General features: G+C 40.3%; 1 protein-coding gene across 1 annotated transcript; it reads right to left on the minus strand.

The window, feature by feature from the left end:
• Positions 1-7: 7 nt before the first annotated feature.
• On the minus strand, positions 8-21192 carry Ddx21 (DEAD (Asp-Glu-Ala-Asp) box helicase 21). Its single transcript, XM_005390100.2, has 15 exons — positions 21026-21192; positions 18875-19315; positions 18233-18308; positions 17226-17404; positions 15763-15880; positions 13996-14181; positions 12676-12821; positions 11027-11176; positions 10412-10573; positions 8472-8591; positions 7458-7531; positions 4104-4263; positions 3191-3325; positions 1680-1724; positions 8-1182 (listed from the first exon to the last, which is right to left on the minus strand). The coding sequence occupies exons 1-15, from the start codon at positions 21095-21097 to the stop codon at positions 916-918; spliced, it is 2331 nt and encodes a 776-aa protein (XP_005390157.1). The 5' UTR covers positions 21098-21192; the 3' UTR covers positions 8-915.
• Between the last annotated feature and the right edge of the window lie 4239 nt (positions 21193-25431).

The raw sequence follows: 25431 nt of genomic DNA on the forward strand, positions 1-25431 counted from the left end.
TACATAGTGAGACCCTGTCTCAAAAAGACAAAAAAAGAAAAAAAAAAGAAATGGAGCACAACTATTTCAACTCTATTTATCCAGACTCCTTGCTTCCAAGGATAGCTATGGAGCCATCTTAAACATTTGAAATCTCTTAAAGTCATTGGCTTTCCATTAAAATGTACTTCTATATATACTATCTGTGAAGAATTCACTGAAGCATGAATCACCATATGAGATAAAAACATCAAAATGCACACAAATGTGGGTAATCTGTACTGAATATATTTCAGCCTCCAAATCTAAAGCATATACCAGCAAAATCTATTACAGCGCAACTAAGGTTAAAATCTCATTTTAAAACACTGTTCTGCATCAATTCTCAGAAGACATGTTACAGGACCACACAAGTAACTATTTAGCAGGAGGCCAAGGAATGCCAATTAGAGATGAAAGCCTTCGCTTTTAAAGGATAAAGTGGTCCTTTGGAGATTGCTGCTTCCCTTAGGCATTTACTTTAGGGAAGGTCACTACTATAAGGAAATACTCTGTGGGATGGGGCTTAGTGGTAGGGCACATACTTAGCATGTGCGAGACCCTGGGTTTAATCCCTAGTACTACAGAAAATAAAAAAAAAGATCAACTTACAGGTATAGTATAGGCAGATATGTGCTCAATTTTATCTTATAATCTAGATAATATATTAAAGATGTAATGAATTCATTTTTCCTTTTCAAATGAAAACCTGATAAAAAGCAATAACAAATGACAATGATCAAATGAAATAATTTAGATGAACCCTTACCCTCTGAAAGGGTTGGGAACTGGCCAAGTGGTCAAAAGCTGTGTGCTATTAACTGTGTGAAGAATAGCATTCAGTTCCATGTTGCTAAACATAGTTCTGTGTCTGCCGTATAAATCCTCTACAACTCATCACTGACCAAATGCTTTGCTAAAACTCCTCTTCTGGCCCGTGTTTTGGGATCTGTTACTTTTATTGCCACCTCCTGATCTCTGTCCCCTGAAGTTTCTGTTTCCTCCCCGCTGTCCCCTGGAGCCTCTGCTTCCATCTCGCTGTCCCCTGAAGCCACGGCCGCCTTCCCGACCCCTGGAGCCTCGAAATCCTTCCCGTGGTCCTTCCAGCTCTGGCTGCTCTGTGGCCACAGCAAGCTGCCAGCGTCTCGAGTCATGCCATTTCTCCTGTTGAGAGAAGGGTGGTTTTCAATCTGTTTTGATTTTAATTAATTACACTTGGTTTAAGAGGCACGAGGAAAAACATTTCTGTTGCTATTTCTCCAAAAAATAACCAATTTGACAACTCAAGTGCTTTAGAAGGTCACTGGTTCAAAATAACCAGGAGCTACCCTCATGGCCCAAGTGCCACTGACAAGTGGGAAAACAGCCTCACTACGAGAGGTAACCCTCATCACTACACTGCTTTGTTCAACTCAATTGCTACAGGGTCTCCACAGCTGTCAGCGTTCATGAAATATGTTGGGTACAGCTGCATTTCCCAAAGCAGTACTGAATAAAGATGTGCAGAATAAAAAGGAGAAAAGAATACCAAAATTTGAATTGTCAGCTGTCCTTCAGAAAAGGGTTTAGAACTGCTTGCTGTGTTCCATCCTATCATTGTATACTTTCATAATGAACACTATAATTTAGGTATGCTAACTTTAAAATCCAAGAGAAAATACCTGTATTTCTGTAACTGCAGCAGTACGGACATCAAAACAAACACCCTAAAAATCAAAGCAAACCGCAGTTAATCCAACCACCACACATTAAGTGATACAGTAAAAACATCAGCTATCAGTCTTCTTTGCCTGGAGGTTTAGAATTATATTCTAATTATTAATTAGAATATAATAATTAGAATTAATATTCTAATTATATTAATTAATACCACCGGGTATTAATTTTAGATGAACTTTAATCTAAGGCCAATCAATACATTGTAACTACCAAAATCACAGTAGCTCAAAGTCAAAGAATATTTTTAAAGACTTGGAATGATTTGCAACCTCCTATTATACATATTCTTGGCCCCATACTAATCCCCAAGCAGCTATCTACTTTAAAAAAATAAAAAATAAAGAGAAAGGTATATTTTGGGCAAGGCTCCAGATATTGTGACAAGTTCCCCTTTAAATCTGGAATCCAGAATGCCACCATATGGACCCCCTCTGCCAAGGGAAAAGAGGCTGGCTGACTTGTCTAACCCAAAATACTAAGTATCTTCCTCTCCCTGTTGCCAGTATAATTTCCCCAATTATAACCAAGGTGCAACCTGTACTGACGGATTCTGCCATTTTTAGGACCCTTCATTCACATATGAAGGATTTAAGCATATTATGACAGGCATTCATTCTCTGGGGCACAGCAGATAAAGACAAGTTTGCCCTGGAATAGGTCATACTACTCTGGAGGCTCTCATTAAGCAAATGCAGCCAGGTAAAATTTGCCTGGACGAATATGAAGCCGGAACAACTGCAAAGTACAGATAAAGATGACTCTGACCCTGCCTGGAAAGACCGGAGAAGTTTCACAGGAAGATTTAAAGCTAAACAAAGTCAGAAAGGTCACTGTAAAGGGCAAAATGCTACACATAGTGGGTTCGCCCTGCACCCTGAATGAGAAAGCACAGTATACTTGGCTCGGCTGCAGGAAAGGGTATTGGCAGTGAGGAGAAGTTAGGGCAGGCTTATCTTCAACCTACTGAAGACAGCTCACTGCCTGTCTGGAGAACACTGTTTACCTCTGCAAGCAACTCCGTGTTACCTTTGGGACAAACCTGATACCCTTCAGGAGTTCCACAAAATTGTAACAACTTTTATAATATTAGTTGGGCATTATCTCTGTCCTTCTCACTCATTCTCCCAAAAAGATATAATGAAGCTTCCCAGGTTTAGAAAGTAAAGACTTTAAATTTTAAACTTGAATTCAAGATTCTGAAATTACTTGATTAAGCCATGTAGGTGAAGATGTGAGGGAGGCAATTAGACCTTATGTCTGACATTGTACACAGAATACTTTAGACTGGACACACAGAATAGCTGTCAACTGAGGACCAGGCAAGAGACTGCCCAGTGATGACGAGTGAGAAGGTGCACCATCCCCACTGGGCAGGGAGGGGATAGCATGCTCTTCTCCTGCCCAAATGAGCTAATGAACCCCTGGGAAGTTATGACAAAGTACACAGCCTTACCAGCTTCCCTTTGAGAAAGACCATTCCCTTTACTTTGGAATCAATATCCTCACCCAGTTGCTCCTTAAGTTCTTTCCAAGCATAACTAATGTTTGGCATTTCAATTGAGCACCGCAAGATCATGGTCACAAAACCCTTATGGAAGAAAGAATAAAATTAGCCACAAAAACAAGCTTACATTATAAATAACCTCACAATTCCATAGTATTCCTGGAACAGTTCTTTCTAAAAATATACAATGAACACACATATTTAGCACATGTAAAACTAGGGAACTTTTAGTAAGACTAGTGGCTTTTATTGATGTCAATATCCTGGTTGTGAGTTTCCTAAAATATTACCAGAGGAAACTGGGCAGAGTATACAAGGGATTTTTATGTTATGTCTTGTGTGTGTGTGTTTGCTGTGCAGTCCAGACTGGCCTCAAACTCATGGTAATCCTCCTCTTTTAGCCTCCAAAGTGTTGGGATTATAGGCATGCGCAGTTATGTCTTTCAACTACAAGTCAATCTACAATTATCTCAATAAAAATTTCAAAACTCCAATCTAAACAAGGGAAAAAAAAGCATACATGTTCTAAGGTTTCCATGATGGCAAAATGATGTAACATTTATGTGTATACACGTTCAATGTGCACCTCAGTGCAGTTTTAAAATACATTCAAAAGTTTACATCCATCACCATTATCTGGAATTGGAGAACACTTCATCTCCACAAACAGCATAGGGTGTGTCCATCTGTAATCCCTGCCACCCAACCCCTGCAACCACGAATCTATTTTGTCTTGATTGATTTTAAATTAGGAAAACAGTAAAACAGATTTAGCACCTTCTTAAGAAAGTAAAAATTGGTAAGTTTAAATGAATCCTTGCAAATCTGCTCAAACCCCAAATTATAAGGTGTAGAAGCTTACCGCCTCTGAATTGATCAAAGAGCGCTGGTCTACTGATGTGGCACCTGAAATGTGGGCCAGTGCTGCCGCGAGGGCCTCCACAGCTCCCTTCTCCTCTATCAGCTTCTCAGCTGACTGTTTGAAGTGGCCAATGGCAGCAGGAGGTACAGAATCCAAAAGCCTGGATTTGATAGTATATTTGTTAAGGAAAAGGTCAGTAGACGACACCACAGCACGACATATAATATGTACCAATAATTTTTAACTGTGCATTAACATGGTCTTATTACAAACAGAAAAAATGAACACACACAACAAAATGGCATACCATCATTAAAAGCAATGATATAGTCGTGTGTGGTAGGGCATGCCGATAATCCCTATCTCAAGAAACTAACAAGAACAAGAACAAGTAATGTCAAACTCTGTAATTCCAGCACTCTGGGAGGTTGTGGCAGGATTCCAAGTTTTAGACAATGCTGGGCAAAAATTTTAAAAGGTGAGGGTACAAGTTGGTGCAAGGCCTCACCTGGGTTCAATCCCCACTCTGCAAAAATAATAAGTAAATTGTTTAAACCTTTTTGTTTTATTTATTTTGGTTTTTTGTTTTTTTTTTTTTGTTTTTTTTGTTTTTCTCTGGTACCGGGAACCGAACTCACGACCTCGCGCTTGCCAGGCAGGCGCTTTTGCCACTGAGCTAAATCCCCAGCCCCTTATTTTGTTTTTTTTGACAAAGGTTCTTGCTATGTAGTCCAGGCTGGCCTCGAACTCATGACAATCTTTTTGCCTCAGTTTCTCAAACGCTGGGATTATAAGTGTGCATCACTACTTCTGGTTTTTGTTTTGTAAGTATGTTACTTTACAGTCAGAAAATACTTCAGTTACACTCTGAAATAAAAGATACTTCAAATCAGGTTTAATGATGGAGATTTTTTGTTTTTGTAGTATTAGCAATCAAATTCAGGGGTATTCTAACACTGAGCTATATTTCCCAGTCCTGTTTATTTTTATCTTAAGAGAGGTCCAACTAAGTTGCCTATGCTGGTCTCAATCTTTGATCATTTTGCCTCAACTTCCTCAGGGGTGGGATTACAGGTGTGCATGCTGAGCTCAAGACAAGGACTCTCATGAAACTATGTATTTGACTGGGGGGTTGCTATTATCTTGGTAGTAATCATCATCACACTTCACAGATGAAAGAGATATCTTCTTGTGACAGGGCTACCACTCTAGAGGCCATCTCTATAATCTATCAGCATTTTTCTCTTTTCTTTTTAGCTATCTAATCCCAAATCTCCAAAACTGGCACCCTAGGGAGTCTTGTTTGCAGGACTCTTAGAAGTATGAGGGAGTAGCTAGGTATGATGGCACTGCCAGTAGTCCTACCACGCAGAGGCATTAGGCCAGCCCAAACTATATAACAAGACCCTAATCAAAAAACAAAGCAGGGCTGGGGATATAGCTCAGTGGCACAGCACCTGCTTGGTAAATGTAAGGTCCCGAGTTTGATTCTCGGTACCAAACAAAACAAAACAAAACAAATTACAAATGTAGAAGAATGACATACAGTACCAAAACTTCAAAGCTCAATCACATCAAAAGCATGGGGGAATGAACATGAGCAAAATATATGCATTGAACCCCCAAATATGAAACTAGGGGAGAGGATGGGGCCAGATGGTAAGGAGGAGGTAAAAATGATCGAAGTCCACTATGTGTGTGTGTAAAATGAAGCCATTTACCTGTACAACCAATTTAAAAGATTATTCAGCATTTCCTTTCATCAGACTTCTTCTGGCTTTTTAAAAATTTATAATAGATACATTTAAAGTAATCCATCTACAGACCAAATAATTTTTCCCCCAGTACTAGGAACTGAACCCAGGGCCTTCACATAGCTAACCATAGCCTTTTATTTTTTATTTTGAGGCAGGGTCTCATAACTTGCCCAAAGGCAGGCTTCAAACTTGTAATCCCTACTGTCTCAGACTCCCAAAGTGCTGGGATTATAAGCACGTGCTACCATACCTGGCTCCAAATGATTCTTAATTGTATGTTTGAGTCCAGTCAATTAGCGTGAGGACAACTACACCCATAAATTTCAACTCCATGATTATTTCTGTGCTTGCTTCCTTCTTTTCTTTCCTGAATAATCCTTTCAGATACGGCTCAAGATAGCAAGTGCAAGGTCTGGAGTTTAATTCCCAGCACCAAAAATAAAAACAAAAGATACGGCTCAAGGGAGCGTTTATCTTCCTGTATTTTGCCTGTTGCTCTCTAAGGCAAGATCTGATGCTTGTTGTCAGGTCCAGTGGTCTCTTAAAGGGAAGCATCCTGTCATCACAAAGGTCCTTGGGAAGCTTTTTAACGTGAGTACTTCACACGTCTATAGTAGTAATTGTAAAAAGCACTCTAAGAATGATTCTCACACTCAGTAACTCCTTAGCAGGGGATGTAGCCCACCACTAGGAGACAGATGGAAAATGGTTTTTGGTTTCCATAACGCCACTCCAAGAGTATGCTGCACAGAGGCAACAACAGTCAGGGATCCAAAACAGCTAAGTATCCTTCAGCTAGGACAATCCCATAAAGTAATGCTCTTGCTCCCAGTGCCTGTAATACCTACACTGACAGCTTCTCATCATCTGGGGTATTTATTAAAGCTTGAAAGAAATGATCAAGGCTGGTGTGGTGCCACATGCCTATAATCTCAGCTACCTAGGAGGCAGAGGCAGGAGAAATCCAAGTTCAAGGCCAGCCTGGACAATTTAGTGAGACACTGTCGCAAAATAAATTTTTAAAAAGGGCCAGAGAGCTGGTCATGTTGATATATGGCTATAATCTTAAGATTGCAGAGGCTGAGGTAGGAGGATCTCCACAAGCTCAAGGCCAGCCTGAACTACATAGGAAGACTCCCCGACAAAGCAAACAAACCACAAATAAGTAAATAAATGGCTGGAAATATAGTACACATGAGGCCCTGGGTTCAATCCCCAGCACTACAAAAATCAATCAGTTTTTATTCTACCGTGCAGGGGACTAACAGTGAAAATCTGAAAGAGAACCTGTGATTAATCAGTCACTGGATGTGAAGCACTGACATATCTGAGATACCATTCTTTAAAATGTCTAAAATAAACCAAACTGGGTAGAGACAAGGGGAAATGAGGATATTTACTTCATCAAATTCTACCTGGACAGTCTGAGAGTTTTTACAAGCAGATTCTCAACTGTTAGAAATATCAAATAAAGAACATGAACCTTGATCCCTAGCACTGCAAAGAAAAACAAAAAAAAGGCCAAATCTGTACTATAGTGATGTTCAGCATATAGCACGAGCACCGACGCAGACCTCAGTGACAATGGGGAACGTACCTGATAGCATCTTTGCTAGAAGCTTTTATTATTTCTGTTGGAGAAGGGACTCCTATTCGTTTAAATTTAATTCCCTATAAGAAAACCCATAATGTAATATATAATGGCCATTAGTCATTTCCATCAAGATTAGTAAGCTCCTAATATTTTTATATCTATGAAACACTGTACTTGTTACATTAAAAATAAACTGTTACATTAAATAAGCTTTTATTTTTGTTTTTTTACCATTATTAAGTTTACTGGTACAGTTTAGATATACAAAATGATCACATTTATCATATGGAACTTGTACCCATACATGATATACCCTGATTTTTTAAAAAACTAAATAAGCTTCTAGTTTTAGATGTACATACAAACTGCCCAGACAATACAGAGTTCCTAGATAGCATGCACCAAGTTCCAGCTAGCCACACCCTATGATACCCAGGCACGCTTGTTAAAACTAAGAAATCAGTATCGTTATGCTTAGACGGGCTCCTGAGTTTTGAGGGGGAATTAGTCACATGGCCCCGGTAATGCTCCCTGGGCTGTGCACTCTGAAGTCCTCACACCCACCATACTCTAAGTCACTAAGTGCAGCTCTCTCTAGGGTGAGGGGGAGGTCAGGCTTCACCTCTTGGAGGAGGAAGTATCTATATATATTACTAAAATTCTGTAAGGAAAATTAAGTCTCTCCCTTATCCTTCTGATACCTCCATCCTTTTGGTTTTGAAGCAATTCCCTAACTTTCTGGTCTGATTACATATTTTTGATATGTTCACATTATCTTTCTCTAAACATTGCTTTTCACATTGAAAAACAAACTCCTTTTTAAAAATACAGTGTTATTTTAAAATAACTTCATGCAATAGTACAATATATAAACATATATATCTATTAAGCTTTCAGCCATGGCCATATGGTAGAAATAAGAATAGTAACTTAAAAGTTAATAAAAATTGAATACAGAAACCAAAGACTGACTTTAGAATTCAACATAACTGATGAATAAAAGGAAAAGTGTTTTACCGCTTTCTGCTCCACTTGGGCTAACTGATATTCTTCCTTGTGCTGGTAAAAGCAGATGCAAACCCCTGTCCTTCCAGCTCTGCCCGTCCGCCCAGAACGATGAATGTAGGACTCTACATCCTATCAAAGGAAAATGTGAGTGATACAGAAAAGAGGTGCACACCTTAGCAGCCCAGAAAACCTAGTCAGTGAAGACCAACCATGGAGGGACCAGGGAGGACACTTACCACTCCAAGCAAATCTGCATACAGCACTGTCTCTAAATAGCACATGCCCAACAGATGTAGATATGTATTTTCAACTTTCAAGTTTTTGAAAGAGGATTAAGTTAATTTTAACAGTTTATTTAACTACATATACCTAAAGCCTTATGAATTCAGAATGCTACCTATAGAAATATAAGTTACTGGGCCAGGGATATAGGTCAGTGGAACAGTAACTGCCTGGCAAGCACGAAGTCCTAAGTTTAATTACTGGCACCAAAAAAAAAAAAAAAAAAAAGAAGAAAAAGAAGAAAAGGAATACAAGTTACCAACAAGTTTTTTTTTTTTTTACTTCCAGGTAAAACAAAAGTCTCACCGGCTTAAAACTTGAGATCCTCCTGTCTCAGCCTCCTAAGTTTTGAGATTATACATGTGGGCTACCATGCCTGGCTCCCAATTAAGATCCAGCTTCCAACTGAGATAATACATGTCAATTAGACTACCCACATTTCAAGTGCTCAGTGGCTACATGCGGGGGCTAGGGATTTAGCTCAGCAGCACAGTGCCTGCCTAGCAAGCGCAAGGTCTTGAGTTCAATTCCCGGTACCAGAAAACAAACAAAAACGAACAAACAAACGAACAAAAAAATAGCTACATGGGGCAGGTAGTTACCCTATCGGACAGTGTAAGTCTACAGGCTTGTGAGGCAATGTCTATATCACATACTTATGGGATTATCTTTGTAGAATCAATGAGGGGTAAGGAATATAGCTTAGTGGTATAGGGCTTGCCTCACATGAGTGAGGCACTGGGTTTAATAAAACTTAAAAAAAAAGAAAAAAAAGACAAATTCATAATAATCAGGTACTTTTTCTGTCACTGTAATCAGTAGAAGGAAAGCAGCATTCAAAATTGAACCCAGGGAAGCACTAAGCTACATCCTCAACCTTTTTAAAAGGCTTTTAATATTGAGATAGGATCTAAGTTGCCTGGAACTTTCAATCCTCCTGTCTCAGCCTCCTGAGGAGCAGGGATTACAGTCACATGTTACCCATACCCAGTCTGAAAGCAATCATGAGGGACCTGGGGGAAAGTTATGGAATATTCACACTGGTAGTGCTGGGAACAGACTTATTTAGACTTTTACTTATTTATTATTTATTTTGTTTGTTTGTATCTTTTTGAGACAATCTTGCTATGCAGTTCAGGCTGACCTCGAACTCCCCATGATCCTCCTACCTCAGCCTCCAGAGTGCTGGGATTACAGGTGTGTACCACCACACCCAGCTAAAGTGACTTTTATTTATATAAGCACCATCTACATCACATGAACGGCTTCAGGACCCTCCCTGAAATGTTCCATAATCCACAAACCTCAGCAACTAGAACCACAGAGGTTGCTGAGTCCAGGCCTTGTCTTCCTTCTAGCTTGTAACATTTGCACGCCCTACAGCCATCCCTAGTGTAAGTGCTACCAACTTCAAGGGCCCACTCAAAAAAGTAACACCTCCATGAAGGCTTCTAGGACTCCCCTTGAAGCAGAAGCTATCTTTCTAACCTCTAAAACATCAGCTGTCAGTTCCAAGGGGAGGGTCCCACATAACAGGTTCATTTTCAAAATCACCCTTACATCCTAGCACTCAAGAGATTGCTACTACTCACCACACTTAAATAAACATAACAACTTTGTTTTATACCCAAAAGAAACAAAATAAAATCTAGGTATAAAATCCATACCTTTGGTGGACAGCTTTGTACAACCAAATCAACCTCAGGGATATCTAATCCACGTGCTGCAACGTTGGTTGCCACCATAACTCCAAAGTCACCATTTCTAAAACCTTTTAGGGTGATTTCCCTTTGCTTCTGTGGAATGTCTCCATGTAATGACTGGGCATCCTGCAAAAAAAATTAATTGACCTAAGAATACCAGATCCAACAATACATGCTCAATTAGTCCTATAAAAGACACTTATATTTTTGTGACATTCCTGTCAAGAATATTACAAAAGGAGAAAATAAAACATGTGCCTTCTTACATGGACAAACATCCAAATTATTTCCAAATCCTCAGCAATTAAATTAACGATGCTAAGGTTGAGAACACTACACAGGACTGACTAAATCTAAACTGTCAGTGCTTCAATGTGCGCCTCCTCTTTCCTCATCTGTAAGCTAAGGCTGATGGATCAGGTAAATTCTAACGTACATACTTAGAAACAAGAAGATTCCTTTTACTTAACCTAAAACAAATTGGGAATTACAGGATGAATGAAAAACAGACTAAGCAGACATACTAATGGGACAATGGGCTATTATTGCCCCAGCTTCTCAGGAATGAGAAGGACCAACCTGCTTTATTGATGCATTCTGTGACAGCTCCTGGGCTTCTTTCTTGGTTTCACAAAAGACGATAGTGCGCCCTTGATGGCCACTGTATACTCGGATCACGTCTCCAATAACTGCTGCCCTCTGAGTCCAGTGGCACTTGATAGCCAGATGCTTTTGAGAAGAAACATCTATTTAGTAACACTTTGCTGGAACCTAAAATTACCTGTTCAATTCTAACAGTCTATGTCTTCATATAGGAAAACAACTGCTGAAGCCTGACAGAGCAGACTGCTGCTACCACTGCTTAGAGAACAAACAACAAAACTGTGATACCTCAGTTGTCAAATGGCACCAAGCTCAAACTTTCCACTACTTGAACAGCAAAGTTTGATTAAAAAAAAAAAAATCTGCTCAGTGTTTGTAACTCTCCTCAACGGTTGAACCAAAAATCCAACTTGAAAAAAACCTGTATGGAGTATGAGTGAGTCACTTATCAAATTTCACTCTGGACACCAAGGGGTGACCTTCAGTCTGAGCACTGCTCTTGTCCAGACAACATACAGAGCTTGTTAGTGAGTTGAAACAAGCGTCACTGTGTGTTTTCTTTTTGCACTTTAATTGTGTAAAACATCATAACATCATAATCATGGCTCCAAAGAAAGTTGGCGACACCAGCAGCAAAGCTAAGAGGAAAACTGTGAGAACCATAACAGAGTTTAAGAAACAAAACATTGCAAAATTTGTTGAAGTCTTGGAAAACTAAAATTTTAAGTGTAATTTTTGGGTCTTCGAACCAATTAATTGGTTTTCCATTATTTCTTACTTTTTGGTGTTCAAATATGAATTTGGAACACACTGAGTTCAACAACTGAAGCATTACTATAAATACACCACTAATGTAAAAAGCAACATGACCTGTCCCCGTGGCCCTCTTTTATCCAAACAGCATCAGGCCTAATTTTCTGACTTAACCAGAAAACAGAAGAAATGCCATGCTCCAGATTCCGACAGGAAATTAAGTATATTATGTGAGAAGTTTCTCTGTGTTCTTCCCCTTCATCCACGTAAAATCTGTAGTCAGTTATTGTACAGGTCTACTCCTTGGGTGAAATGAATTCATCTAGGTACCAGACCACAAGATGAAAACAGCCATAAGAAAAGACATTAAATTTCCCTGCTGTCCACTAGTATTTCAATTCTAAGTGTAACTTCTTTATTTATGCAATTCAGGTATATTTTGGTTACAAATGATTCCAACAAAACAAAACCAAACAAAAAACCCCCAAATGATTCTGAAATCAGGCTATCAGATGATGAATTTTAGAAAACAGATACTGCTGGGTGTGGCACTGCACACCTGTAATCCCAGCACTTGGAAGGCTGAGGCAGCAGGATCACAGTGAGTTAGAGGCCAGCCTGGGCTACATGGTAAGTTCAGGGCCAGTGTGAACTGCATAGTGAGACCCTATCCCAAAAAAACAAAACAAAACAAAAACACTGACATCATATACAAATCAAATAGAAATACATCTTTATGTGGCTCTTCATATGGATTTAGTAGTGTATTTATCTAGAAAAAAGAGCTTGAATTTGCCAGTCTTAATACTTACTTAGACAGGAAACAAATATTAACAGATTTTATAATTTCAGCAACTAAATAAATCCTTTACCTCCACAGTTATTGCTGTTTTCTGAGTCTTTTTACCAATTAGGTCCACCTGTTCATATGTAGATTTCATGTATTTCTTAGCAACATTAAATACCCAACTTGGGCAAGTTGCAGAAAAAAGCAATGTCTGAGGATTGTCTTCAGAATCTTTAGGGGGGGAAAAAAAGTCAGCATGAATAATTCAAACAAGCCTACAGAGTATTCCACCTCACCCAGTACTTCAGGGGTTCACCAACATTCATCATCAACTACAGGAGGCCAAGCCATGCATTGAGGACACAAAATTCACCAAACACAAGATTCTCAATGGGCAAAGAAATACTGAAATAATTATGTAAAGAACCCTTGAAAGCAGGGTGCAATGGCACACACCTGTAACCCAAGCTACTCAGAAGACCGAAGCAGGAGGACTGCAAATTAAGCCCAGACTAGCCAATGTAGCAAATTAAAAAATGGTCAGAGATGCAGCCCAATGCGAAGACATCGGCTCAATCCCCAGGACCACACACTAAAAAGAATCCCTGCAATACTGAAAGTACATTAAATTTGAAGTTTAATAACCAACAAGTAAAGCTCTCTAAACAAAAAAACTGTAAGAAAACTCACAGATTCTATAATCACTTTACACTCTTTAGTATTTTCTTAGTATTTTATGAATTCAGAATCCCAATTTACTTGTTGAGGTCAGTTATTATTTTTGTTTGCCCGCACTTAAGAGCACCATTGCATTCTCATCACTTTAAATGGCAGTGCAAACAATTCAGCAACATATGAGAAGCACAAACCATTACAACTTTTCTTCAGGGGATGACATCTAGGGACTACATGCTAAGCAAATGCTATACCACTGAGCCACATCCCTACCCACTATTTACAACTTTTAACTAAGTAATTCTGCTTCTGGAAATCTAAAGAATCAACTCTTTATATTGACGTGTGAAGAAATCTACCTTCCTAAGTGTGACTATAAACAGATTTATGTGGAATAAAAAAACCAAAAACTGGAAGGTGGTGGAATCACTGTCACCTTTCAGAGTATTATGGTAAATATTAGTATGTATAGCTAAGATTATAATTAGTATATACACTTGAAACAATGGGAATGCACCAAAAACAAAATAAACTAAGAGAGAGAATATATAATTTTTCTTTTACTTTCCCAGTTACTAAATCATGACTTTTAAAAAAACTTGCCAGGTTTTCCTCAATAAAATTAAGCTGCCTTCCAATTTCCTAAGACTTCCTTTATCTCCGAGAAGACTACTTTCATCACCACCCTTCCTTTGGTCCCTTCTATCAATTCCTTGATTTGGGTGTTTACCTTTCTTGTATGCCACACATAAAATCTCTTCCACTTGATCAGCAAAACCCATATCCAACATCTGGTCAACTTCATCCAGGACAACATGCTTAAGTTTGGAGAGATCCAGCTTGCCATTCTGTAGGTGGTCTTTGATACGACCAGGAGTTCCCACCAGGATATCAATCCCATTCCGCATTCGTTCGACTGTTAAGAAAATCAATAAAAAGATCTGCTGTTTTATACTAGTTCCTTTTACCAGCTTAGGATACTACTTGAATGTATTTTCATTTAAAATACTCATTAGACTGCTACAAAATGATATGCTAAGTAATGAAGACACTAAACGTATTCCTAATCTAGTGGGCAAAACATGTTCAGAAGTGACAGTCCAGGGTACTAAGTGACATGATAGGAAAATGCACCATTGGGGGATGGCAGCATCAAGAAAGAACACTCCTTTGGCTGGGAGAAAATGTCCAAGTTTCAAAATGAAAACTAAGCATTTTTTTTTTTGTCTTTTTGAGACAGGGTCTTGCTATGCAGTTCAGGCTGGCCTTCAGCTCACTTTGTAGCCCAGGCTGGTCTCGAACTCGTGACGATCCTCCTACCTCAGCCTCTCAAGTGCTGGGATTGTGCGCCACTATGTCTGGCGAAAGAATCTTAAATAGGAACTTTCTATAAGGTATGGGAAGGATCAGAAAGACTAGCAGGGCAAATATTTTAACAAAGTATAGAAACACTGGGAAAATAGAGGTTTTCAATGTAACCGGAATGAGATGGTAATGATTCAACTTTTTAATTGAGTTGCTATTGTAGCCCAGGGATCATGCCAGGCACTTTACATATATTATCCAATTCAATTCTCACAACATCCCGGTAGGGTATATTCAGTAGCCTTCTTTTGTAGACAAGAAAACTAAAACAAAAAATAAGCAACTTGAGCATAAAGTCATACACCACCCTTTGAACAAAGGCCTAGGTTTATTTCACCAAAGCTGGAAAAAAATAAACATAAGCTTTGCATTCTAATCCTGGGACTTTTAAATTCCTTCATGACTTTCATAATCACTCTGCATACTACAGCTGCAAGGTCCTGACAGGAAAGTAGTAATGGGGTGAGGCCCGCAACACTAGGCTGCTAGCCTCCCAGTTCACAGAAAGCCTACCTCCAGCAAGAAAGAAGCATATATAAAGAGTAACCTTAAAAAAAAAAAAAAAAAAGGTAACCTTGAGCCAGGGATGTAGCTCAGTGGCATAGTGCCTGCCTGGCAAGCGGAAGGTCCTGAGTTTGACTGCTGGGTATGTGTTGAGGGGTGAGCGTAACCTTGAATTCTGACTTTCTTTTCCTCAGGACTCTACTAGACTCTGTCCTCTTGAGCACAACAAGATACTTTTGTAGTCTTTAGGTAAATACTGACAGAAAATGCAGAGTTCTAAGAATCATACACAGGATTTAGCCAGCATCTCTCAGGACCAAGCTCTCAACTATGTTTAAATAATGGCAAAAGAGAAGCACCATAAAATATTGGGCAGGTAAAGAAGACAGGTGTCAAGGAATTCAGTTACACAAACCAGAACAGATGCCATTTTCCTTCCACTTTGTGTGTGTGTGTGTGTCTTTTGGAGACAGGGTCTGTCTATGCAGTTCAGGCTGGCTTTGAGCTTGCTTTGTAGGCCAGGCTGGCCTCGAACTTGCAACAACGCTCCTGCCTCAGTCTCCCAAGTGTTGGGATTACAGCCGTGTGCCACCACACCTAGCATTCTCCTACTTTTGAATTTACTTACTTTGACCTCCATATGGCGTTCCACCATAAAAACAAGCCACTGCCAGCTTTTTCGTGATGTCACTGAAGTCTCTGCTTACTTGATTTGCCAACTCCCTTGTAGGTGCAAGAACAAGTACCTGAAAGAGAAAAACCCATTGAATTTCAAGTATTGTACAGTATTTATTTCTTAATTATGTTGGAATTGACCTGAAAATTCAACTCATCCTATTTGTTCTGAAATGCATCTGTTACAGGCTTTGCAATGTTCTATGCGTCTGTGTTAAGGATCGTAAGTATAACACAGTTCCTGATAAATATATTCATAAGAAAAGCTCATGATCACACCAATCAGAAAAGAAGTACCTAAATACGTGGAGCTCAAGGAGGGCTCCACGGAGCTGCCTGGAGGAACTGCAAGTTTCAAGGAGCACCATTTCAGCAAAAGAGCAACCTGAGTAAAAAGCTATACTGTGGACAATAACATAACCAGTATTTGCGCTTGGACCCTCGTTTATATGTATTTAAGTCTCACAACAATCTTTTGATATAGATTATTTTTTGCACATAAATATTCCTTTACGATAGGCAAGAACATCTATGTTATTCTAATAATACAAAGAGAAAACATGTAAATTATATTGAGGGACTGCCTTACCTAAAATTACAAAATTAAGCATTATGTGTATATATTTGAATTCTTTTATTTCTATTCCATCCTTTGTCTGAACTTTATTAATATCAGCCCTTCTTAATACTCCTCTTATGAAAGGCATCACTACCCTGTCACTCAAGCCAAAGCTCTCCCTTCCTCCTTTACCAGTGCCCCTGCCCCATGAACTGTTAACAAGACATCTTGTATTTCCCTGGAATTAATCTTTTTCATTAGAGTTCCCCTTTGCAATTCCATTTTTTCATAAGTGCAGCATGTGCGATTTTAATTGCTGTCACGGTTTTTTCTTCTGTCAGTGGTGATAGCTTGCTGCTGCATCAGGACATATTCCAGCCTGTACTAACATATTCCAGATCAGTCAGTTTTGTGAAACATTAGTTCCAGTTTACTAGCCTCTGCCTCCATATTGAATAGTTCTGAAGTAGATTATTTGACTAAAACCAAAAGGATACTTAGAGGTGGAACCTGGATTTAAATTCAGGCAGCCAGGTTCTAAAACCTGTAGTCAAGAGAGCTCCTCTACTCAAAATGCCTTCTCCTTCTAGACAGAAATTGCCAAAAATATTTAACCAAACCCGTGAGTCCCAGCCCCAGGCATACCTAAAAACTGAAAGTGAATATGATGAACATTAATAACACAGTGGATCACAAACATGAGACAGACCACACTACTTTAACTTCAGATAATGATTCCCAGTAAACACAATGGGGACTTTAAAAGGAAACCAAATTAAGTAGTAGGACTTAAGCCAGGTTCCTAAAATGCTTTCTCTGTGCTGACTTGGAGCCTGACATGTGTTTAAGATAGTTACCTGCGGGGCACGGCCTCTCTTCCTGTCTTGCAGCTGCCCTTGAAGTTTCTCTATCAAAGGGATGGCAAAGGAGAAAGTCTTCCCTGTGCCTGTCCGTGCCTGTGCAATTAAGTCTTTTCCACTATAGACATGGTGAAAGGTCTTTGCTTGTATAGGAAACAGGAAGGTCACCCCTCGAGCTGTGAATAAATCAATCATGTTATTACAAATTGTTTTTTGGGGGTAGGTCCTGGGAATCCAACCCAGGGGCTTTTGCACAGTAAGCATACCACCTTTAAAGAAAGAAAAAAAAAAGAAAGCAAAGAAAAGCATGCAACTTGCCACTAAGCTATACCCCCAACTCTAATAAGTGCAATTCCTGAAATACCAGCACCATCCAAAGACTGAAGCAAATCATGTTTGTGGTATTACAGAATATAAGAATTCTACATCTTGATCAGTATCTACAGAGTCAAGTTCAAATACATTCTGGGGGAATCTGACTGAAAAATATTTTTTAAAGTGTTAAATTATATTACTTATTATTTCAAGAAATTAAGCCATTTATCCTAAAAATCTCAGGATAGTATGAACCTTAGAATCTGCTGCTTTGCAATCCAGCTGCTCTACACTTGATTCAGAAAATACCTAGTAGAGCATCTTGAACTATATAGCCTATCCATATGTAGACTGCTGAGTTCTGAGCCAGTCCAGTGTCACTAACCCGGAGGTGACTCATGTATAAGAAAGCATTAACATCTCACTTACTAACAGATTAATGTCATCAGCACTATCAAATCATTACACTTCTGAATGCAGGATAAATTTTAATCTTGAGGCAGGTAAGCTTATCACTATCACAGTCCTATTCTGAATATACTGGTCTAATTCATTTCATGGTTGCATATATTGTTCTACCATAAGAATGTGCCCTGGTTAATAATGTCCTTGCTGAGTTGAACAAAAATGCAAAAATGCTTCCAAATACTATCTCTTCTAACATTACAGAATATACCCAAGACTATTACCTTTCAGAAGCTTAACAGTCTCTTCAGATATGGGAAAATTAGAGAAAGCACCTTCTTTTTGTTCCACAGGTATTTCCTATCAAGTAAAGCACCACAGCAGCAATCAATAACACATACAGATTAATAAAGGTCTTGTAAGGAAGAAACAGCTTATTCTAAAACAACTCTTCTAAATATATCAACCTTAAAATCATTCAAAAAACCACAAACTCTGGTATAGGTGAAGATCTGGAAAAGGAAAAATTAGTAATATTTATAAAGCCCTACCAAAACAAAATTGCAGCAAATACATTCTGTAAATTCACTGTGTTGTAACTAGTAAAGGCAGATTTCAGTTTCAATTAAGAATTACCCTACAACCATCTCAAACCAACAATACTGTTGAACAGGTCTTTAGTCCTTTTACACAGCAACATCCTCCATATAGATCAACAGAAAACATGGAACAGTGCCAGGCATAGTGGTGCACACCTGTAATCCCAGCGCGTAGGAGCCTGAGATTTTCATCCTGTAACTCAAGGTACCCATCCATGAAGTGCTTAGATCAAATTTCCTTCTACTAAGATAGTATGAATAGTAAATACCTATTTATTTTTTTGAAACAATGAAAGATACAGTCCACCTATTAAAGTCCAACTATACCTGCTCTATCTCACTGTTACTTCCTTCACTGGCAGCATCATTGGAATCAGCTTCTGGATGAGAGAACCCATTTTTCAGTTTGGGGCTTTTCTCTCCAATTTCTCCATTCACTTCTTTTTCTTTCTTCATTTTTTTGGGCTTAGGAGCACCTATGTCTTCTTCAGAAGGCTCTCTACTTTTTACTGCTTTTTTGATTTTAGGTGAGACAACTTTCTCTCCAATGGGCTCTTTTTGTTTTTTTGTACTTTTGGTTTTAGGGAAAATAACCTCATCTTCAGGTGGCTCCTCTTGCTTTTTGGCCTTTTTGGATTTAGAATGATTCATGTCAACTTCAGAAGGCCCTGTTTTCTTAACACTTTTAGCTTTGGAAGAAATAGTTTCTTCCTTTCCTTCTGGTGACTCCTCAGTCTTCTCAGATTTTGGCTTCTCTTTTCTACCTTTCTGAAAAATTCACAGAGAAAATACAGACACTGAACAATGCATCTATACACTTGTATTATCCATCAATAATTAACAATTTTATCATCTTTGAAAATCAAGAGTGCCCCTTAGTAAACTACCTATTCAATTCATATTGGTCAAACCATTTTAAAGCCAAATTTTCCTGAGATTTGAAGTGGCTCAAGGGACTCTCTAACAGGTGCTAAATACTATACAAAGTGATTAATACTGTTCAAATTTAATTTCAATACAGAAGTAATGCCAAATATGTTAAACAGATTTTCTTCTCCCTGGTAAAATTCCTTACCAATTATAACAGATTCATAGTATCTGCACTTTTCCCATCTCACAAGAGCAAATGAATAAACAAATACATTTAATGAGGGAAAAAAATTCAATATATCATCCCATGGTGAAAAAAGAAAAAGCGAACATACTAAAAGTCAAGCAACCTCAAAACCAAACCAGACACAGATGACAGGTGTTAAGTTTCTGATCCCCTCCAACTTTTCATATTACTGAAAACTTACAATGGACAAGTGCTCTTACCAATCACACAGGTATGGAGACTACACTCAACTAAGAATCTGCCTCCCTAAAACTTCAGGCCCTGTCCCTCCTCTCAAACCACAGCGTAAGGGTAATCTCTCTGACACAGGGTCACACTTCCGCTATCCCACAATTGAACACATTCATGCAGAAAGTAAACCATGATCACTACATTCCACCGGTGGGTAACAAACCTGTGTGCTCCCTAAACTGCCTATAATCCCAAAAAACAGCAAGGAAAAAACACTCTTAAATCTTGTTTGTTTTGCTTTTTGGGGGGTATTGGGAATTTAACTCAGGACCTCACACTTGCCTGGCAGGTGCTGCGCCACTGAGCTGTACGCCTGGCCCCGCTAAGTCTTGTAAAACACGAGTTTAGGGACAATCTTCGATTCCACAGACTTTACCTTAGAATAGACTTAGAGTTAAACGCTATCAAGGTCGTAACAGTCAAGAAGCAGACGGCTACCAAGGTAATTTAAGACCTCAGCTGACTGAACACTGCTGGCCTATGTAAGAAACAGCGTGTTGGGCCGGGGATGTAGTTGCCCGGCAAGCGCAAGGTCCCGAGTTCGATTCCTGATACCAAAAAAAAAAAAAAAAAGAAAGAAAGAAAGAAAGAAGGCGTTCAGGTAACAACCCCAACATGTCACTACACTTCACGGGAGGTACGGCCCGTGCGCACTACGAGGACGTGAATGACCTCATCTTCTACGGGCTGTTTACAGAAGACAAGCTGTACTTCCCTTACTACAGGGGAAAAAGTCCCTGGAGACGCCGCCACGTGTGCGGATGGGTTTAAGGTCTCCTCACTCTGAACTTTCAGTCCCACTTTCACCCGATTTACAACTCCCTCCGCGCACGCTCACGCGCGCGACAACGTGGGGCCTAACCGCGAGCGCCCAGCTCGGCGCGCCGGGTGTCCCGGACTGGCGGACGCTCCGGGGTGAGGTCGGCGCCACAAGGCCGCCAGGAGGGCAAGGTGTTCCGCGGCCAGGGCGCCACCTCGGACGCCGCCGGCCGGGCCCCAGGCTCTGTCGGGCCGCGCGGGTCCTCGCCGCCTGCCACGCGCTCCCAGCACCGCCACCCCTCCGGACCCCGCGGCCCGCTCCTCTCGGCGTCCGGGCGGACCCTGCCTCGCCCCAGGTCGCTCGGTATCACCTTCTCGTTTCCTTTCTTTTCCATGGCCGTGTCTGATTCCAATCCCGCGTTAGTACGAAGTTTCCCCGGCATCACTCAGCACACGTTCCGAGGCCGGCCGGTCTCCTCAACCGCGTGCAAAGAAAGAGGGAGTACAGCCCCTCGGCCCACCCAGCGTCGTCACTTCCTGTAGCAAGGCACTTCCGGCGGAAGCTGGGGACGCTTGGAAGTTTGGGGCCCACGCGATGGGGATGTGAGGGCGATCGGATGTGAGGGCGGATGTGAGGGCGATCTGGCAGCGACATCTGTCGCCCCATTGATCGCCAGGGTTGAATCGGCTGATCTGGCTGGCCGGGCGGGTGTCCTCTTTCTCCCTCAACGCTCTAAGTGCGTCCCTCCCGAAGCTGCGCGCTCGGTCGAGGAGGACGACCACTCCCGACCTAGGAGGATCGGTCCTCGGTCAAGGGTGTATGAGTAGATGCGCTCCCCTGCTAGAACCTCCAAACAAGCTCTAAAAGCACCTGCCGCCGACAGTGTCTGAGCTTAGTGAATAGACCACTGAAGTCCCTTGGAGTTAGCGTATGGCACCGAGGGTGGAAGCGGACGGAAACCCAAAGATTAGTTTTGTATGCTCATTCCGACTCTGGCCGAATTTCTCGCTAGTCCTGCATGATAAACGAAGACTTACAGTTGCTTTTGAGTGGCGTCTCTTCAGTGTTGTGGGATTGCTTGTTTGCAAGGTCCTTTCACATCTGAAAGGACGGTGTTCTTAACCTTCTTGTGGAAACCTTTTGCAGCTGACGGCCAAACTCACGAGCCTGAATACGAGTAAGAATTCGGAAGGTTCTGGTCGTTTGTAAGTACACCTAGCAAACGTCCCCTGATCATTTATTGTGAAGTATGAGAAACAGAGCTGGGATTCAGTAGCCTTCTCCAGCCTTATAGCCGGGCCATGTGCCCTGTCCCTGAAATCCAGCAATTCAAGAGGCTGAGGCAAGGAGGATTGTGTGACGTGAAGGTCAGTCTGGGAAACATAACGAGACCCTGTGACCCCCCCCCCCATTGTAGACTAATGTGGGAGACAGATATCAGTGTTTGTTTCTCAGAAACAGTGACGCCTAGCTCAATCTCGGAGCCAGTAAAGGAAGAGCCCAAACCATGTAGACTTCCATTAGAAACTAACAGGGGATCCTAAGTCGTGTATAATTTGGACAATATACTACTTCAGAAGCAGTATAAACAGAAGGAAAGTTGTCCGTTCAGTGAGCAATGGCAGTGTTACTGGGCTTTTTCTGAAAAACTAGCAATTCAACAATCTGGGAGTTTGTCATAGTTTAAAAAATGGATGAGAATATTGCCTGCCATTTGCTTTGTGATTTTGAACAATTTGTTTAACTTGAACCCGAGTTTCTCGCGTATCAAAAGGGGATAACGGGACAGAGACATAACTTGGCGCGATCCTGAGTTCCATTCCCAGTACCGGAAAATAAAACAAAGCAAACAGCCTTGGGGATCAATAGAATAGAAGAGGCAGAAACAACTGCAGGCACATTCAAAAAGGGATAACAAAAGTTATTTTTCCGAGTTTGGGAAATCTAAATAAGATAATGAAAAGGGTTTACCAATGCTTGGCACATAAAGTGCAATAAACAAGTTATTAAAATTCTTAGATGTGTCCCAGGTGTTTGGAAAAACAATTCAAAATATATTTTATGACAGCGGACAATGCTGGAATTTTAATTTTGTATTTCATGGGATTAGTTCTTACTGAACATTTAAAAATCTGAGAGTTTTTGTATTTAATGGTAATTTAGGAGGACATTTTTATCATGATTCCTTTCATACTGAGGATGGGAGGAGATTAGAAGACTAGCTGGAGGAAAATACATGCTAGGAAATCGATGAGGAAGGAAATACCAATTAAGACAAGCAGAATCTTGAGCCGGGTGTGGTGGCGCATGCCTGTAATCCCAGCACTTGGGAGGCTGAGGCAGCGGGAGGCTGAGGCAGGAGGATCGTTGTGAGTTCCAGACCAGCCTGGCTACAAAATGAGCTCAAGGCCAGCCTGAACTGCATAGCGAAACCCTGTCTCAAAAATACCAAAAAAAAAAAAAAAAAAAAAAAAAAAAAAAAAAAAAAAAAGAATCTTGAGCAGATTCATGGTGTGAGCAAGTTGGCAATGAAGGGAATGGAGCAGTAGAATTAGGTTTGGTGCAGTGAGGAAGGTAAGAAGGTTCCCCACCAGGCTGGGTGCGCTGGGGTGATAAGCATCACTATAGTGAGGTTTCTAATAAACAGACATGGTAGGTTGCAGAACTCTTGTGAAATGGAGCATAACTGAAGGCTGTGATTGAGTCCCAGAGCCCAGGGAGTTTACACCAGGACACAGTCTCACTGTCACTCATTCCGAAGTGGCTCCAGGAGAGCTTTCCAATAGGCTGACAAATCGCATGAACCACATAGTCAGTCACTGTCACCCAGCAAATGTGATTATGTTCTAAGTAAAGGTCAGTGGCCGAAGCTGTCATGTGGCCAACATCCTTCTGGTAAGCTGTCCAAACCCCGCAGACATGAGGCTATTTCTACCAGTCCTAGCACTTCCTGCACTTATATCACATACTACTGGTTCTGGGAAGGTGACTGTCCAATTAGTACCAGTGCTAACTGGCATCTGTGGCACCTTGAGTATTTTTGTTCTGTATTTGTTTTACATCCACTCCATCACCTTGCCCCTGCTCCCAGGGCCTCATAGCATCAGTCACATTTATTTCCATGTAAATGCAGCTTCTGTAAAACACAGCTTTTGACTCTAAAACATTAAGAATTTAGGGTCCAGGAGAAATAATCAGAAAGCTGTGAAAATAAGACCAGGGAGAAAGGGTTAAAGAAATTGAGATTATTTAGCTTTAAAAGATTAATGACTAGTGACTTAACAGTGTTCAATGGATTTTTTTTTTTTTTTTTTTTTTTTTTTTTGAGACAGGGTCTTTCTATGTAGTTCAGGCGGGCCTCAAACTTCAGGCAGTCCCCCTGCCTCAGCCTCCAGAGTGCTGTGATTACAGGTGTGCACCACCAGGCTGGCTCAATGGAATTTCTGAATTGTTTTCAGAGGTTACTAAAAAAACCAAAATCACCAGCTCCTAAAACACTCATTTGACCTGTAGCCTTCTGGCTTTTTTACAGGAAAGGATTTTGATGTTTTACTTTCATTTATCCACTTGGAAATGGAAAGTATGGCACACAAAGAGAAGGAGGTAAAGGGAAAGCAATTCCATTCTATATTCTACAACCTTTGGGGGTAAACCTTGAGTAGAAGGAAATGAAAAATGTTATTAATGTGGATTTGGGGCTGTATACAGTGAATGGAATTGCGGAGCCTTAAGAACAGAGCTTCCCATTTGTCCCCCATTCATTCCACTGGTGAGAGCTGGGAGTAACTAAACCAGGAGTGGCCAACAATTCTGGTGGTTTCTTTGGTGTGAGGGATGCAGATGGCAAGATCATGGCATGTGTGTGACCCCAGCATGACACCTGGTTCAGAGGGACTTCTGGAGGAAGGTTGGTTGAATTGGATTGAGTATCCAGATTTTCCAATTTCTCAGTGACATTAAGGAAGATACTAAATATTTGAAGGAGTATTTCAGGAGCAGATCCTAAATCCAAACCCTTGACTGGCTTTAAGTACTACGTTGTCAAGGCAGAGAAGACTATTGGAAATTTGTAATAGAGTTTTACTTTGGAATAATTTGTTTGGCTTTACAAAGAAAAGGATTGTAGCTTGCAAATATCCAGAAAATGAGAGCTGGTTTTTCTTTGTAATTCCCTAAGGAACAAAAGTGATGTCATTAAGTTTACTTTTACATAGCCCTACAGTGACAAGGTAGAGAAACAAAGGGATTCTTTGGCTAAGCTCATCTGGTGATACAGGTTATATCTTCAAGAGATGTTGAAGTCCTAACCCCAGTACCTCTGATAAAATCTGAGCTTTTTTTTAAAAAAATTTTTAATTTTAAAAATAAAATGAGGAAAACTTTAACAGACAGACAACCTTTTACAAAATAGTAAAAGAACAGTACAGACAATACAGAGTTACAGACAAAGTGGTAGGAAATTAACAATGCTTGTTGTATTACATATTGATATTTTCAAAGTGGTTTCTCATGAAAACAGAGACATGCAATATTGATCAATCAAGGACTCATTGACAGTTTCTTTCAGCAAAGAAATAGAGGCCAGTAGAACAACTATGTTAACTATCCTGTATGTACATACATACAAATTTTTCCTTCTTTCCATTCTCTTTTCCCACACCACAGTTGCTGTTTACCCTTGAGTGTTTTCCTATCTTTTCACAATATCTATCATACCTCTGAGTTTAAATTAACTCTTTCAGGTTTTACACTAGTGAGACAATGCAGTGCTTGCAC

Source organism: Chinchilla lanigera, unplaced genomic scaffold (assembly GCF_000276665.1).
Source record: "Chinchilla lanigera isolate Chin_1 unplaced genomic scaffold, ChiLan1.0 scaffold00036, whole genome shotgun sequence".
Lineage (NCBI taxonomy): Eukaryota > Metazoa > Chordata > Mammalia > Rodentia > Chinchillidae > Chinchilla > Chinchilla lanigera.